Source organism: Onychostruthus taczanowskii, unplaced genomic scaffold, assembly GCF_017590055.1.
Source record: "Onychostruthus taczanowskii isolate IOZ18803 unplaced genomic scaffold, ASM1759005v1 scaffold5, whole genome shotgun sequence".
Taxonomy (NCBI): domain Eukaryota; kingdom Metazoa; phylum Chordata; class Aves; order Passeriformes; family Passeridae; genus Onychostruthus; species Onychostruthus taczanowskii.
The window spans coordinates 450,040-465,255 of NW_024502568.1; the positions used below are offsets into that span (position 1 = coordinate 450,040).

At 50.0% G+C, this 15,216-nt stretch overlaps 2 protein-coding genes across 2 annotated transcripts; one reads left to right on the forward strand and one right to left on the reverse strand.

The window, feature by feature from the left end:
- The first annotated feature begins 7 nt into the window (after positions 1-7).
- FBXL15 (F-box and leucine rich repeat protein 15) lies at positions 8-3,258 on the forward strand. The gene is made up of 4 exons (XM_041415422.1): positions 8-108; positions 902-1,152; positions 1,883-2,385; positions 2,749-3,258. Exons 2-4 carry the CDS (start codon positions 970-972, stop codon positions 2,936-2,938), a joined length of 876 nt encoding a protein of 291 aa, XP_041271356.1. The 5' UTR covers positions 8-108; positions 902-969; the 3' UTR covers positions 2,939-3,258.
- Positions 3,259-4,001: 743 nt separating this feature from the next.
- On the reverse strand, positions 4,002-15,198 carry CUEDC2 (CUE domain containing 2). Its single transcript, XM_041415423.1, has 10 exons — positions 15,181-15,198; positions 14,200-14,324; positions 10,973-11,064; positions 10,007-10,150; positions 9,571-9,632; positions 8,000-8,133; positions 6,982-7,152; positions 6,590-6,651; positions 4,884-4,944; positions 4,002-4,515 (listed from the first exon to the last, which is right to left on the reverse strand). The coding sequence occupies exons 3-10, from the start codon at positions 11,044-11,046 to the stop codon at positions 4,369-4,371; spliced, it is 855 nt and encodes a 284-aa protein (XP_041271357.1). The 5' UTR covers positions 11,047-11,064; positions 14,200-14,324; positions 15,181-15,198; the 3' UTR covers positions 4,002-4,368.
- Positions 15,199-15,216: the final 18 nt, after the last annotated feature.

Genomic DNA, 15,216 nt, shown 5'->3' on the forward strand with positions numbered 1-15,216 from the left:
TGGCGCGCGCACTTCCGCCCGCCGCCGTGACGTCACGGGCGGCCGCCGGTGTCCAGGGCGGGTGCGGCGCCGGATGGAGCGGCCGGGGGAGCGCCGCCGGGGCCGCAGGTACCGGGGAACTGGGGAAAGGCAGGGCAGGCAGGGCATGGCATTGCAAGGCAAAACAAAGCAAAGCAAGGCTGGGCTGCCGCCTCGCCACGGCGAGCTGCGGCGGGCAGCGGGACGCTGTCCTGGTCTCGGCGGACGCCCCGCAGCGGCGGCGGGGCAGCCCGGGGGCCGCTCTGGGGACGCTTGGGACGGCGGGGCAGGAATGGCCTCGGGTGAGGACGCCCAGGTGCGGACTCTGCTGGGGCCGGGTGTAACCGCGGCCTCCAGCCGCCGCTCGGAGGCTTTGGGCTGCCGGCCCCCCTCCGCTCCTTCCCCTCGCGGCCCGGGGCCTCATCTTCGCGGGGACGCTGGCCGTCCGCTCCTCGGAGGGAGGCTCCCCGCGGGGAGCCCGGAGCCTTGTTTCTCCCGCGGGAAGGAGTAAGTGCCTGGTCTGTCCCCCTTGCAGGGTGGCCCGGCACTGGATGCTGGCTGACAGGTAGAGCGATGCTCGGACATGATGCTGGGCACAGCTGCTGTGCGGTGGTGCAGTAATGCTGCAGCAGCTTCTTGCTGCTTCGCTGAGGGACAGGGCCTCCTTCAGCAGCTGATGGAAAGCCCCACCCAAGCTCTCCTGGAGGGCACTGTGGGCAGGTAGACTCGGATGCCTGAGCAGTGAACGTCCCAGGCTGGGGAGGTGGTGATGCAGGTGGCAGGCACGTGCCCTGCTGATGGCTACTCAAGGGGCTGTTCCCTGTGGGCTGATTGTGGGAATCATCTCTGAGCCTGAGTCTTTCTTTCTGGCTGTTCCTCCTAGAGGCACCCGGCAGTAGGTGTGAGCTGATCTTGCCTGGCTCCTGCAGTGGCCTGGCTCTCTGGTGTCTGATGATGAGTGTGACCCCGACCAGGGGATGCCTCCTGGACCTGCCCTGGGAAGACATCTTGGTTCCACATATCCTCTGTCATCTGCCACTGCAGCAACTCCTGAGCCTGCAGAGGGTCAGCAAGTCGTTCCAGTCTCTCATCCAGTTGTACCTGGCCAACATGCGCTGCTTTGACTCAAGCCAGGTATCAGATGGCTCTGAGGCTGGGGGAGGACACAGATGTCCTACTGCTTTGGAACTAATAGGGGAGCATCTATGTGGGGAGAAGAAACCCTTGGCAAGGAGTGTAGTTTCTGCTCAGAAGCTTGGGTTAATAGTTCAGGTGTCAAACTGGACAGATGGGCTTAGGGAGGAGAGGCAGTGATTCAGGGCCCAGCAATGCCAGTGTCTTGAGTAAGAGGCCCTGGGAGGAGTAAGCCTGGAAACTCCACCCAGGCCATTATGGGGCACTGGCTGGCAGTTCGGCGTTTTGGAGTGGCATGTCCTCACAAAAGTTGTGCAGTAGGTTGGGTCTCATGGGAGATTACTCTGTGCTTGGTCTTCAGGGAATGTTTGTGCTATTCCTGGGAGCCACTGCCTGGGACTGGGAAAGACTGGAGTAGCTGCTGTTTGAGGACACAGAGTGGTCTAGCAAAGAGATTTTTGGAGAGCAGAGGTGTGGAGCTCATCATGAGGATATTATCGCAGGAGTGATAATGTGGGATGGAGAAACCAGAGTATCATCTAGCTTGTGGCAGTAGCTTTGGCATGAGATGAGCCAAAGTCTGATGGTAGGGTTTGCCCTGGGATGAGGACAGGGGATGGCTTTGGTCACAATTCTCACAGAAGAGAGGAGATGAGAGAGTATTTGGTGAGGACCAGGCTTACCTGAAGCCCTGGGGGGATGCCTCATTCTTCCTGGGTTCCCCACGCAGATTGCACCTGCCATCCCTCGAGCCGCTTTTGTTAACCTGTTGAAGGACAACGAAGTTCTGCAGCAGCTGGCACTCCAGAACTGCTCCGACTGGCTGACGGACCAGGAGCTGCTCCCGGTCATCGGGCAGAACCGCCACCTGCACCAGATCCAGCTGAAGGGCTGTGCCCAGCTCAGCCGCCACGCGCTGGTGGCCATCTCGCTGAGCTGCCCCAACCTGCGCCAGCTCTCCCTGGCTCACTGTGAGTGGGTGGACAGCCTGTCCCTGCGCAGCCTGGCTGACCACTGCAAGGCGCTGGAGGCCGTGGACCTGACGGCCTGTCGCCAGCTGAAGGACGAGGCCATCTGCTACCTGGTGCAGAAGTGCAACAGGCTCAAGTCTCTGTCACTGGCTGTCAATGCCAACGTGGGCGACGTGGCAGTTGAGGAGACTGCCAAGTGCTGCCCAGAGCTGGAGCACTTGGACCTCACGGGGTGTTTACGAGTCAAGAATGACTCCATCAGGTACTGAGCAATGTGGAGGGCCAGGGTGGGGATGGTAGGTGTCTGGGATGGGGAGAGGAAGAGAACCAGAGAGGAAAGTCATCTCACGCTGAAAGCAGTGAGAGCTTAGTCTGGGAGAGAAGCCACTAGCAGGCCCTTCAGGGGAAGCACTGTGTGCTATTGACAGCAAATTTCCCAGCATATCATGGAAGATAGTTATAGGATCCAGATGTCCCTTGACTTTATCTCATACCACCATGGTGCTGTCCCCAAGGGACGGTGCATGTGTGGCACAGTCATGAGGCTGCTGGGAGTAAAGAGGAGTGTGAGTGGTGCACTTAGGAGTCCTGACTTGCAACTTGCATATGCTGTCTTTCTTGGCAGGGTCCTGGCTGAGTACTGTCCCAAGTTGCGCTCGCTGAAGGTCAAGCATTGCCACAACGTGGCTGAGTCCAGCTTGAGCATCCTCCGAAGCCGTGGGGTGGAGCTGGATGTGGAGCCTCCGCTGCAGAGGGCTCTCGTTCTGCTGCAGGATGTGGTTGGCTTCGCCCCCTTCATCAACCTTCAGATCTAGAACTGCTGCTGCTGGGGAGGGGGGGACTGACACAATGCTGGGATCCCAGAAGGATGCCGGAACTGGCTGCTGTAGAGACGTGCACAGGGAGAGGTCAGTCCCATTGGTGAGGCTGGCCTGAGCGGGGCTCACTCTTTCCTCTGGGGCTGTGTAGCAGCCACTGAGTGTTCATAAGTGGACTTCATTGGTGCCTCTGGGGCAAGTAACTCCCTCTGCAGTGGTGTGGAAAGAGCGAGTGATTTGCAGGAACACCATGGTGCTGAACAGGTGCTTGGTCAGGCCAGCTAACAGATAGGACTTATTATTTGCTGTATTTTAAATCTTTAAGCGGCAGCTGTCCAGAAAGCAGGGGAGTGTTTAATGAGGACTGTCCCCTGGGGTGGGTGTGCAAGGCATGCCAGCAGAGCTGTGGAACAAACCAGACCAGCTGGAGCAGAAATAATGGCTACCAGTCCTCCTCTTGGGAGAGGGCAGGCCCCTCTGGGCTCTGGGAGGAGGGCAGTGAGCCCAGCTCCAGACCACAGCCACTGGCTAGCCTGGCACCAAAGGACTAGCATGGCCCCAGTACACGCAGGGTGTCTGCCCAGGCTTAGCGTGCTGGTTTAGGCTGGAACAAGGTGAGAGTTGTTTTCAGGGGGAACATGCTCCAAATGGCAGTTTGACTGACAGAAAAATGCCAAACCTAGCTGTGCTGTCACTGAAAGCAGTTGGTCATTGTCATTTGTTTCTTCCAGCATCTGACTTAATATTTTAGTAGTGCCCGGGCCTGCTACTGTATTTGCTCCCTGTTGTGTGGCTGGAGCTTTGGCTCTTAACAGAGGTGAGAAATGGCAGGAGCACTGACTCTGCTATCAGCTGGAGTTTATGGAGAGAGCTGCAGATTGTGTTGGCAGGGGGAGCCTAGTTCTGGAGTTGAGCCTAAGCCCTTTTATCCGCTAGGCAATTAATCAAACAGCAGCTGCATCTTGAGAACGTGATGAAGAGAGTAATTAGAGGAAGAGAGGATGACACTGCTCCTGTCTTTAGAGGCAGTGTTTTAAAGCATGTGCAAGCTCTGCTGAACTACACACCAACTCACATCATCTTTATTAATACTGGCACTCAAAGCAACAGTGCACAAAGACTTGTTAAAAAGATTGCTGTAAAAGCACATGCCACATCTCAGATCTAAAAATGTCCCATGCAAGGAATAGCAGAGAATGCCCAGGTCCTGGAGAGCCACTGTGGTGTGCCCCTGGGGGCAGAGGGATAGCTACACAAGGAGACAAGTCTCCTCAGCCAGGTTAGTTGAGGAAGCTGAAAGCAGTGTCCTGGCTTCCAGGTTAGTTCAAGTTAGTGGCAGGTGGAGTCACCTCATTCCTAGCACCACACATCCATCCTGCCATGCCTGGCAGTGAGGTGGAAGGCTGAAGAGCGGGAGGACTTGGCTGTCAGTGGAACTTATACTTCCTGGCTGGTTTTAGGCTGATGTAGGTTCTCTTCATCTCCTCACTCTCAGGCTTCTTGATGTCTTTGTACCTCTCTCCTTTTGTGCTCACCACCTGGTTATCAATATAGCGGATCAACTTCTTGGGAGCCTGGAGAGGAAAGATATGAACACCAAGTGGATGGACAGCCACACTGCTAGAGATATGGAACACACAAGCAAAAGCAGACCTGCACTATGGGAGGTGGGTGGGCTGCTTTACCATTGTCTGTGTTGGGAATCTTGGCCAAAACTGGGAAGGATGCTATCTGATGGGAGGGAGCAAAAGCCATGGTAGTCAGGAAAGGTAAGAACTGACATTTCCTGCAGTACCTTAGCTGAGCTCATCTTCCCTCTTTGACTGACAGGTTCTATGAACGGACCTGCCTTTGGCCTGCCCTGTTGTTGTTTTGGACTTGCAGCCTGGTTTTATTTTGAACCTTGGGACATTCAAACTGCTGGCGAGCTGGGCCTGCTTACCTCTTTGGGTGGAGCTGGCCGATGTGTTTTCTGATCATCTGCACTATCCACCATCATGTATCTGAAACACAAGAAGTATTCAGTGAACACTGTAACATACATTGCCAGGGGCTACTCACAGCCTATGTCCCTTTCCCCTGGCTGGTTTATGTCCTACTTGCCTAGATTGCAGCTAGGAAAACTTGATGTTCCCCTCTGGGTGAAATGGGCAACAAGTATGTCACCCTTCTGGTGAAAATCTAGCGGGATTCTGCTGGAGTAGCATCCTTAGCTGTATGTGAAAGGTATTGAAAACTCAGGTGGTTGAGAATGCTGACAGCCACTGCAGAACTGAGAGAGGTACTGAGGTCTGGTGTGTTCTGCCATCGGGGCAGCTTTGTTCCTTCTCAGTCCAAGTGATGGCATCCAAATGAGACATAGGTGAGATTACAGGACCAATCTGTCTGCTTTTGCCCTGAATGACAGTGTTCCTTTCACACTCCTCCTACTACTTGACTGTGAAACAGGTCTGTGCTGGAAGCAGCTTGATAAAAGCATCACCTCATTTCCCATGTAACTGAAACATCAGGGTCCAAGCATTTGCTTGCTGTACTGCTGAGTTGCTACTCTGAGATTTTGGTGCTGGTTTAGCACAGGTGACCATGACTTCTCCCTCAGTAGTTAGTATAGTTACTCTTGTGTATCTTCAGCTATGGCGATCTGCTTTCTGTACCTGTGCTTGAGTGATGTTTAAAGTACAGGATGTTGCCAAAATGTCATTAAAGTGAAGTTCTCAGAAACATAACAAGAAGCTGGTGTTTTTTTGTTCCCTTGCCTGTCACTCTGAAATGAGCCTGCACAGGAGATGGGCAAGGACAGGGATTACAACTTCTGCCTGGATGCTGTTCTGCCTTGCTTTATCTTTCCTAGCCCATTGACTGTTTATTCTATCCCTGGGGAGAATGTAGAGTGGGAAAGATGTGGCTGGATAGACATGTGGAAGCTGCATGCCTCCATGACGATATTAATGAAAGATGAGATCTTAAAGGAGATACATGAAACCACAATCTGGGTTCTCCCACTGAGAATTAAATGCTTTTAGAAATGAATGTAGGTAAACTAATCTAAAACGACTTTCATTCCCAAGAAATCTATAGGAGGACTTCAGAGAGGTTTCTTTAAATGCATTGAATTCACACCTTCAGCGATTGAGATTTAATCTTCCCAGTGCTGTTGTACAGGCAGTCTCTTGAAGGTATCTTTAACCTTGTTTGGACTGTCTCCAAGAATGGAGGTATGAATGAGTTACTGTAGTTCTACAGGTCACCATGTGTTTGTTACCAGAGCTGCAGCATGATGTTTGTGCCTTGAACCTTTAACCAGGACCTCAGCTAACAGCACTGTGACCTACACTGTTTCTATAGGTGGCTGAAACCTTGCACGCAGCCAGATGGTACAGGTCACGTGTTTCTGTGCCAGAGCTCTAAAAGAAACCAAACCTGTTCTGTTGTTTAGGTTTTGTGGGTTGTTTGTTTGGGTTTTTTTTGTATGTGGTTGGTTGGTTTTTTAATATTTTTTTCTTCTTCCCAGCTGATGATTGTATTTGTGCTTAGATAAGTTCAGCCAATACCTACCCTTAGTTTTTTATAGACCACACTGTTCCCCAAACTGCTACCTCTTCATAGATTTGGATCAAAACAAGGGGTTCTCTGCTGCTGGGTACTTACTTCTGTAGGATGACCTGTTTTAGTTCCTCATGGTTGGGCGCTCTGCGGGGCCGTGTCAGTTCCTGGGAGGACACAAGTTGGTGTGTGAATAGCACAACAGGGCATACAGCTTACTTGCTAGCTCAGTGAACCCAGCTGCTGGTAGAGCACTCCAGGGGGAAGGGGTGCCAGCCACAGCTCCACTGGGGTCCTGGCTTAGTTGTGGGCACAGCCTATACTAAGAGAGCCAGGGGAGGGAGAGGAGCTGTTGCTCTGCATGATCCTCCTGGCTTATCCTGCATAAAGTTTCTGCAGTCAAAATTTCTGCTTGTAGCACACAGCTGTGGCACCTGTATGTCCCTGAGCTCTGCCCTGCTCCTTGGCCCACTGCCACCCTGGTCGGAGTACAGTACCTTCACACTCGCACCTGCTGGGCCAATTTCCACCTTCTCCTCCACAATTAACTGCACTGCCTCTTCCAAGTTCCCCAAGGACATGGCAAGAGCCTTCTCTGCCTGGCTCACACTACAGGCTGGGAACATCTCCAGTAGCAGCTCCACCCCATCCTTCAAGTCAGCACCTTCCTAGTTGGAGAAAGAGACAGAGGTAAGTTGGGGATGCAGTGAGGAGAGGGCTACTGGAACGGGCCTCTGGTTTTTCATGGTCAGGAAATTCAGCTTGCCCTTTGCTGAAAGCTCTCTCTCCTTACCATCATTACTAAATCTGATTCCTGAAGCTAACAGGGGACTGTATCTTTGGAAAGACTAACTCCTCTTACTCTCCTTTAATCTCCTCCCACTGTATTTCACCTTGCTTTGAAGCAGGGCTCCTGTAACCTGACGTATCTGTGTGGCCATGCTTCAGAGTGACTTCCTGGACCCTGTGGTGTGAATGCCTGACTCCTGCCCACCTTGTGAAGTTATATGTACTTTGATTAGACAGGAAAGGGTTTGCTAAACACTGACCTGATGCTACATCAGAAGGAATCACCATAGCAGCATTTACTAGCTGTGGACACAGAATGCTTGTACTGCAGAGCAGGAATAGATCAGTACTGGAGAAACAGCAAGCAGGGTGTGGGGGAGGAAGGTGGGGTTGATGTAGAAGGCACTGTAGCTCCAGAGATCCCACCTGTAGCTGCTGTGGGATCTCTGGAAGCACTGGGACATGCTCTCTCAGCCATTGCTCTTGCTCACCCTTTCCAGCCACGGAAAAGGATGAGCCAGAGCATTGGCTCACAGTCTGTCAACACAAAATTTTCTGACAGTCTTGCTCAGGCCATACAATGGAGAAGATCATGGACACAAGGGATGCTGTGTCACAGCCTATGCTGTGGTTCCTTCCAAAGCTGGAAAATGCCCTCAGGTGGTGCTGGTAGCCTAGTGCTGTGACTGTCCCCATTGTTCCTGCTCCTCTGCGGGGTACTCATACCTGGGCCCCGGCTCCGTCTGTTAGAGTGCACAGTCTTTCCCCGTTGCAGGCTCCAGCTCCAGCCTCCTGGCCCTTGGTGAGATCTTCAGAGGGTGCTTCACTCCTGCTTTCCACAGCCTTTTGGCCAAGTTTTTCTTAAAGACACAGTGATATCTCCTGAGGAACAGTCCCACTAAGGCTAGAGCTCTGTGCTTTCTGTTGGCATTAGATTGCTAGTGCATTGTGTGCCAAAGCAAATATCTTCTTAAGTGACAAGACTTGGAAGCACTACTTTTTCTCCTGCCCTCAGTGGGGATAGCTGCAGCTCTGCTCCCACTGATCTGCAGGAAGCCAGTGCTAGCATGTGCTGGAGTGCCTGAGTTCTGCATTTCCAGGCTGTAAAGGGCATGGGCTGCTTGCAAATTCAATTATACTTTTCAATTCTCAGTCTGCTAGTGCTTCGGTTGTGGATACTTCCATTTCTAGGAATTCCCTGGTATTTGCTCTTTAAACTAAGGTGTAGTTTTGATTTTAAACTTGGGAATACACTGTGGAAGTCCCCAAGCTGCATGCAAGCCAGCATATCCTGTGATCAGGTTACTCTGATGCATCTCTTTTTTTACAGGCTCTTTTTCCTACTGTAGGAAGAACCATTTCACTTTTGTTCTGTCCTAAGACTGGAATGGTGCTTTCCTTCCACACTCTGGCTACATCAGGATCCTCAAAGGGTAGGATGCAGGGCAGCAGAACAGAAGACTTTGTCAAGTTCAAGAAAGCAGCAAGTAAGATAAAAGACAGGACTGTCTATTCTACACTGTGTAGCCTTCTGGCAAGACAGCAGTGATGCTGCTAGACCAGCAAAACTCAAGACTGGCTATATCCTGAAAGGTTTGATATCCAGGCACTCCAACCTGTCTGTTCTTTAGTGGAAAGTACCCATGGAGTTAACTGATATAGCAATCCAGCTGGCCTGTGAATGCTGAGGTTAGAAAGGGCCATTGTCACAGCGTAGTCTTCTGCAGTCCTGCATAGTGCAGGTCAGAGCACATCACTGATTTTGTATCTGTGCCAGGGTTCATGGATGAACAGGAAGTGAGCTTTGAGGATGCTCAAAGTTAGATGTGATACATGTATTCAGCTGGATACCCTATTTGATGATGCACCTGATAAAGGCTGCCCAGTGGTAGTGCCACTTAGGCAGATGGCTACCAGAGGCAGGCAGAAATCCACTTTCAGAATTAACTTACAGCAGAATTTCAACAAGCAGCCCTGAATTGGCAATTTCTTTCTTATTACTCTGGCTTTGATCTCAATAGGGGTTTTTGGAGAATTGATCAAGTGTTTTTCACTTCAGTATATCTTGAACAGTATTCCATATGACTCTAATTACCCATCTCCCATTTGTTGATGTGAAAAACCTGACTGAATGTTGGGAAAAAACCCCCAAACCTGTCAATCAATTTGGGCTACCTTATGAGTTCCTAACTGTGGCAAACAAGTTCGTACTTTTTCTGTGACATTGTTCAACTCCAAATATTAAGACTAAAAATATGTACAGATCTTCTTGTGTTGACATTGTCTGCATAACTCACCTTTGTTGCGAGCTTCACCAAGCCTTTCTGAGAGGGAGAACATCATTTCACAAACATCTCCACTGCAAGAGAGAAGCTGTATAATAAGCCTGAGAAATAAAACCACTAGCCTTTCCTACTTGGCTACCATTTTATAGAAAGACAAGGCTTGATGGGAAGCCCAGAAAAATCAACTGGTATTTCAGATGACCACGGACCTACTTGCAAGCTATATTAGGATCACCATCTGTGTATTCAGGCAAAGAGTGACTTATCATGATGGCTTAGGTTTAGTACTAATACATTTTATATATATAAATATAAATTATATTAGTACTAATACATTGTATATATATATATATAAGTGGGTATAACAAAAGAATCTGTAGTACTGGGGGTCTTGGGGTCAGGCCCCTGGTCCATGGCATGCACATAGAAACCAGTAACAATCACATACCTGTGGATTTCTGCAAAACCAGGGATATATGCCTCCATCATTTCCACAAAGGTGTCCATGTCAAAAGTCTCTTCAGAGCACTCTGGTGAGCCCAGCTCTTCCAGGACACCCGTGATGTAAGAGAAGAAAACATCATCCATCCCACTGGAGACAAAGAGAACACAGACAGCAGGGTCAACAGGCCCATTTTTTCCTTTCTCTCCATCCCCATTCTGCCTAACCTCATGTCTTTCTAAAACAGCAGCAGCAGGACCTACGTGACTGTATGTCATGAGGAGATATCACCCCTAAGGCCAAGTAGCAGGTGGTCAGTGGTTGAGAGGGAAGCATGAATAGATAAATAGTGCATGTGGTCCTACTTCCTGGGCAGCACTGAATGAAAGTCCCAGCGTGTGTTCCAGAGGCTGTGCTCCTGTGGGTGCTTCAGCTGAGCTAACCAAAATATTCCAGATGTTTAAGACTTTGGCTGTTCTATATTGACTGGTACTTCAGGTGAGGACATCATATTCTGTTAAGTTACACTTTCCATGGAGTGTTGTCTGCTTGCTGCTCTCCACACTTGTGTCACTGCTGCCACCAGCTGTAAAACTTGCTGCTGTGTTCCAGCCTCAAGGTGGCTGTATCTCTGCATGCAGGCAGAGCTCAAAATAGGGAGAGGCCTGACACAGATGATCCTGCTCAGAAAGCCATTTGGGAGTGCTATGGAATGAAGGAAATCCCATATCCTAATGGGTATTACTGGACAGGAAATTAATCATCTTGGTCATCAAAGAAATGACATTGCTAGATTGCAATGCTAAACTATAGTTGTTCCAGCATTCCCATCACAGTCTATGCAAATTACCTACATCCTGGATCTGACTTAAAAGAGAGCAACACAAAGTACAGGAAAACTACAGAATTCAGTATAATGCACAGAGGAACAGTGCAGGAGCAATGATACTGGAACTGCCTATCTCAACATACCTGAGATCTGCTGCAGGGATGTGGGACTGGATGAAGCGTGTCAGTGTGTCTTGAATGATTCTTTCAATCTCCATGTCTCTCTAAGCCTTTTCCTTTAAAAAAAAGAGAAGGAAAAAGAAAACTCCCATGTAATTTTAGTAAAATCAAATAAGATCAAAATGCAGTTATGGTATAGGCAAGTGTGCTCTTCCCATGAGAGCAATTCACAAACTTCTCCAATGTCTTGTCGTCTCTGGGTAACAGCAGGAAAAGATATCCATAAAAAGCTGCAATATGAGGATCCACTTGAAAAAAGAGCCCAATATCTTGGGCCCCTCCTGACTGTGTTGATGCTGTCAGTATGCAGCTGTACTGTACATTTAACAAGTCCCCTCTGGGAAGCAAAGCTGGAAATGCAGATGTGTCCAGCTGCAGGAACCAGGGACCCCTTCTGAGCTGGAAGACTGTGCTGTCCAGTGAGGAAAAAATGGAGTGGGCTTGTACACTCACTGCAGAAAGGGGTGGACCTTCCAGCTAAGAGCATATGCAGTGATGCTTGGACTGGACTCAGGAATGAGTGGGAGGAAGGGTAATGTCTCCTAAAGAAAGGACATCCTAGAATATATTTTACAGGGAAATACCAAGCAGGGCACAGACAAGTAGTCTACCAGCCAAAATATCAAAGGTCTCCAGGTCAGGCATGGGACTGCCAGTGGAATCCTGCCCAAACAGGAGCCTGTGGAAATACCAAGCAGGGCACAGACAAGTAGTCTACCAGCCAAAATATCAAAGGTCTCCAGGTCAGGCATGGACTGCCAGTGGAATTCTGCCCAAACAGGAGCCTGTTGTGCTTGGTAAATGAGCCATTCTAGAGCTGATGCAGCTGCAACAAGGGGCACTTGATAACCCAAAACTCAGGGGAGTTCTAAGAATCACAGAGCTCCTACAGAAGCAGTGGCAGAAAGGGGCTGCCCACAGCCCTGCTTTGGCTGTAAGTACTGAGCCTGGACTGAAAGGGGTGGAAAAAAAGCTGTTTCTTAACCATTCCTTCCCCTTGGGGTCTACAGAGCTGCTGGGTGGACAAATTCCTGGTAGAAGCACCAAGTTCTTCCCAGGAAGGAAAGCAGCCTTGCCTTTAGAGAAACTGATATGGTCATTGGCCAGAGATGTTCCAAGGGTCATCATGCTCCCATCAGTGCAGCTCTCTCATTTCAACCACACTAGGAGCTGACCAGGCCTGTTGGACTCAGAACTCATAGAACAGTCATACAGCTTACTAACAGACAATTCTGGTGTCCCATGGGAATCAGAAAGGTTTGGCATTTCCCTAGATGAGTCTTCCAGAGTTAGCAGAATATAAACAAAACCACCCCATGACACTCAGCCAAGTTTAGAATTATGTAACTTGGGACATCAAAACTCCTTCTGCATTAAACCTTCAAATGATACACTTCTTCTAGTGATGACCTGCAATAATTAAGGGGGAGATTCACTAGGAGAGCTTATCCTATGTGCTCAGTTTTGTGTGGGAGTGATTTACAATGCACAAAATGATCTACAACCCAAAGGCAGGAGAAATCACTCTCCTGAGAGCTCAGTTTTCCTGAAAAGATGTTACCATACTTCTAAACTTCCAGTCATAACTGCAATGTGGGTTTTAAGATCACTTCAATAGTTGTCACTGATTCAAACAAATCTGTGAAAGTCCTTCTGCATTTCTTGTTGCAAGATGGGTTCTGTGTAACATTGTACAGAATCTATTTTTAAAAGCATATGATGAAATGATACTCCTATTGCTCTGCTCACAGCTACAGCCTTACAGTTTTGCACTGTCAGAACAAGAGACCTTCAGCTCCTGGAAATCCCTGTCACTTTTCTGACAAACCCCAGTCTTTAAACACTGGGGTTTTTTTGCAGCGGAGCACTGTATGTCATCTCATTAAGACAGGCTTAGTTTGAGATGCCAGGAGTGCTTATCTGAATCACATAACATCACATGGCATACGTATTTCCTCACCTCAGGCAGAGGAAAGTGGTACCAGTTCTCAATTTGTGGATGTGAAAATTGTTCATTTTCTGTATTAGATACTCTGGCCAGTTTCCCACCCTATTGTCAGTCCTGAGAACCTAGCAATCTCAACAATCTCCATCCCCTTGTATTCTCCTTCCCAGCATGTTAATGTCAAATTTATTTTGTTGGCTTGGTGGGGCTTTTTGTAAAACAAATGTATAAATAATAGCCCTCTGAAAGTACCATTGCTCTTGTGGTGTATGAAAGAGGTACTTATGTTATATTGAAGAAAAGTTGGTATGAATCTGTCTTCCTCAAAAAAAAAGAAAAAAATAAAGGGGCAAGGAACTGAACTGTTTGCATACAGCTAGATTGTTTTGGAAGGCTCTTTCAACTCCAACTTCAGTAATCATTCCAAATGGTCAGTGTGATGGAATGGGAATGACTGTGAGCCTTGGACTTTTTACTAAGACAGATGAGCAATTTAGAAGAATGCTTCTGAACTAAGGAACTGTATATCAACTTTTATGGGGTCATAAATTTGCCCACCGATGACTAGAGGTTTCTGCAAGTGGAAGGAGGTGGGTGTTGCATCCTTGGATGTTTCTCAGAACAGGTTAGAGCAAGTTTATGTAAATCTGATCTGAGAAGGTTCATTTAGCTCAAGTGTCAGTGAGTGAATAATGGGACAGGGATGGTTCACTGAGCTCTGTCTGAATTTTTTTCTGAAAAAGCACAGAGCATGTCCTTATGCTGCTTGGTGTGTCTGTGCTTGGGGAAGTGCATTTCTCTGGGATATAAGGCCCTCTCAGTGCAGCCTGTGACACACAGCTCAGAGGGAACTTCTCAAAAGACATGTGCAGGACGGAGAATGAGCTGTGGCTATACTCCACTGAACTACTTAACTCAAACTTTGCTGGCTTAAAAGAAAACTTTCCAGGCTAAATGACCGTTTACAGACAATTTCAGTGCTTCTATTTTTTTGTTTTTCTTGCTAAAGAAGTCCCTGAAAGTGCTTTCACACTAGTGGCTGCTATGGGAAAGCAGGCTGAGGTCACTGTGTTAACACAATTAACTGCTTAATGCTCTAAATTTAATACAAGGCTTTTGTTTATAGCTTAGTCCCAGTAACCTACAGTGGAAGAAGATAATAATGCCAGTGGCCAGACTCTGCCCTCCCCTCTAGATCGACACGGGAAAGCTGCACTTGGATACTCTGCTGACACAGGGCCCTTACCGGAGCAGACGTGTCACCTGTGCGAGGTCTTCGGCTCAGCCAGTTTGTGAAGTCACTTCAGTGCCTGCAGAGGAGGTGACAGTCCATCCTATGGCTGCAGGCTCAAGCCATGAATGAGGGAACCCCTTTATGGGAAAGGAAAGCTGAATTAGCTGAAGCAGGAGCAAAAGAGAATCTTTACTGGTGTCTTTATGCGTTGTATCACTTGTGACCATTTCCCCTAACGCAGAGGGTACAGCTTCATTCTTTGGAATAAAATGTACTTTGTGAAAGGATAACGTGGCTGTGAGAACGGTGTACCTGTCACCGTCCACATGCACCGCCGGGTCGCGATGTTTTTCAACATCCACAGTTCACGAAGCAAGGCCAGCCGCGGTGCCTGCACATCACCAACATGCTCCAAAAGCACTGGTGGCCGCACCGGTGGCCGTGGCCAAGCGGCAGTGTGTCCGGAGCGGTAAGGAGACGGGCCGGAGAGCGAGCCCCGGTGTTCCGCAGCGCAGGTGCCCGGCCGGAGCCCCGGCTGGCCTTTCAGCGCGCTCGGGCTGCTCCCGCCGCCGGCGGCCACCATTCCCGGCGGGGCTGGCAGCGGGAATGGCCGCACAGGCGGTGCACGGCCCGGGTGCCCCCGCCCGCACCGCGGGTCGATCCCCGCACCGCACGGGCTGCGCGTTACCCTGCCCGGCCGCCGGGCCCGTCTCCCGCCCCCGCGCTGCGGACCCCGGAGGAGAGCCCCGCTCCCGGGCTCCCCGGCGCTGTCCCGCGTCCCCAGTCCCGTGTCCCATATCCCGTGTCCCGTATCCCGTGTTCCCGCAGGCGGGGCGATAACGGGCGCGCGCCGCCGGGGGTTAGCGGTCACCTGATCGCCTCCCCGGCGCTGTCCCGCGTCCCCAGTCCCGTGTCCCATATCCCGTGTCCCGTGTCCCGTGTCCCCGCAGGCGGGGCGATAACGGGCGCGCGCCGCCGGGGGTTAGCGGTCACCTGATCGCCCGCGCGCCCGGTGTCCCATGGGAATCA

Bases quoted from the DNA above. Each gene is read 5' to 3' on its own strand.
- FBXL15 (XM_041415422.1), top strand. From the start codon at position 970: ATGATGAGTGTGACCCCGACCAGGGGATGCCTCCTGGACCTGCCCTGG. The intron at 1,153-1,882 runs GTATCAGATGGC...TTCCCCACGCAG, and splicing joins GCTGCTTTGACTCAAGCCAG to ATTGCACCTGCCATCCCTCG. The intron at 2,386-2,748 runs GTACTGAGCAAT...CTTTCTTGGCAG, and splicing joins GTCAAGAATGACTCCATCAG to GGTCCTGGCTGAGTACTGTC.
- CUEDC2 (XM_041415423.1), bottom strand. From the start codon at position 11,046: ATGGAGATTGAAAGAATCATTCAAGACACACTGACACGCTTCATCCAG. The intron at 9,633-10,006 runs GTATGTGATTGT...TCTCTCTTGCAG, and splicing joins GGTTTTGCAGAAATCCACAG to TGGAGATGTTTGTGAAATGA. The intron at 7,153-7,999 runs GTATGAGTACCC...TTCTCCAACTAG, and splicing joins CAGACGGAGCCGGGGCCCAG to GAAGGTGCTGACTTGAAGGA.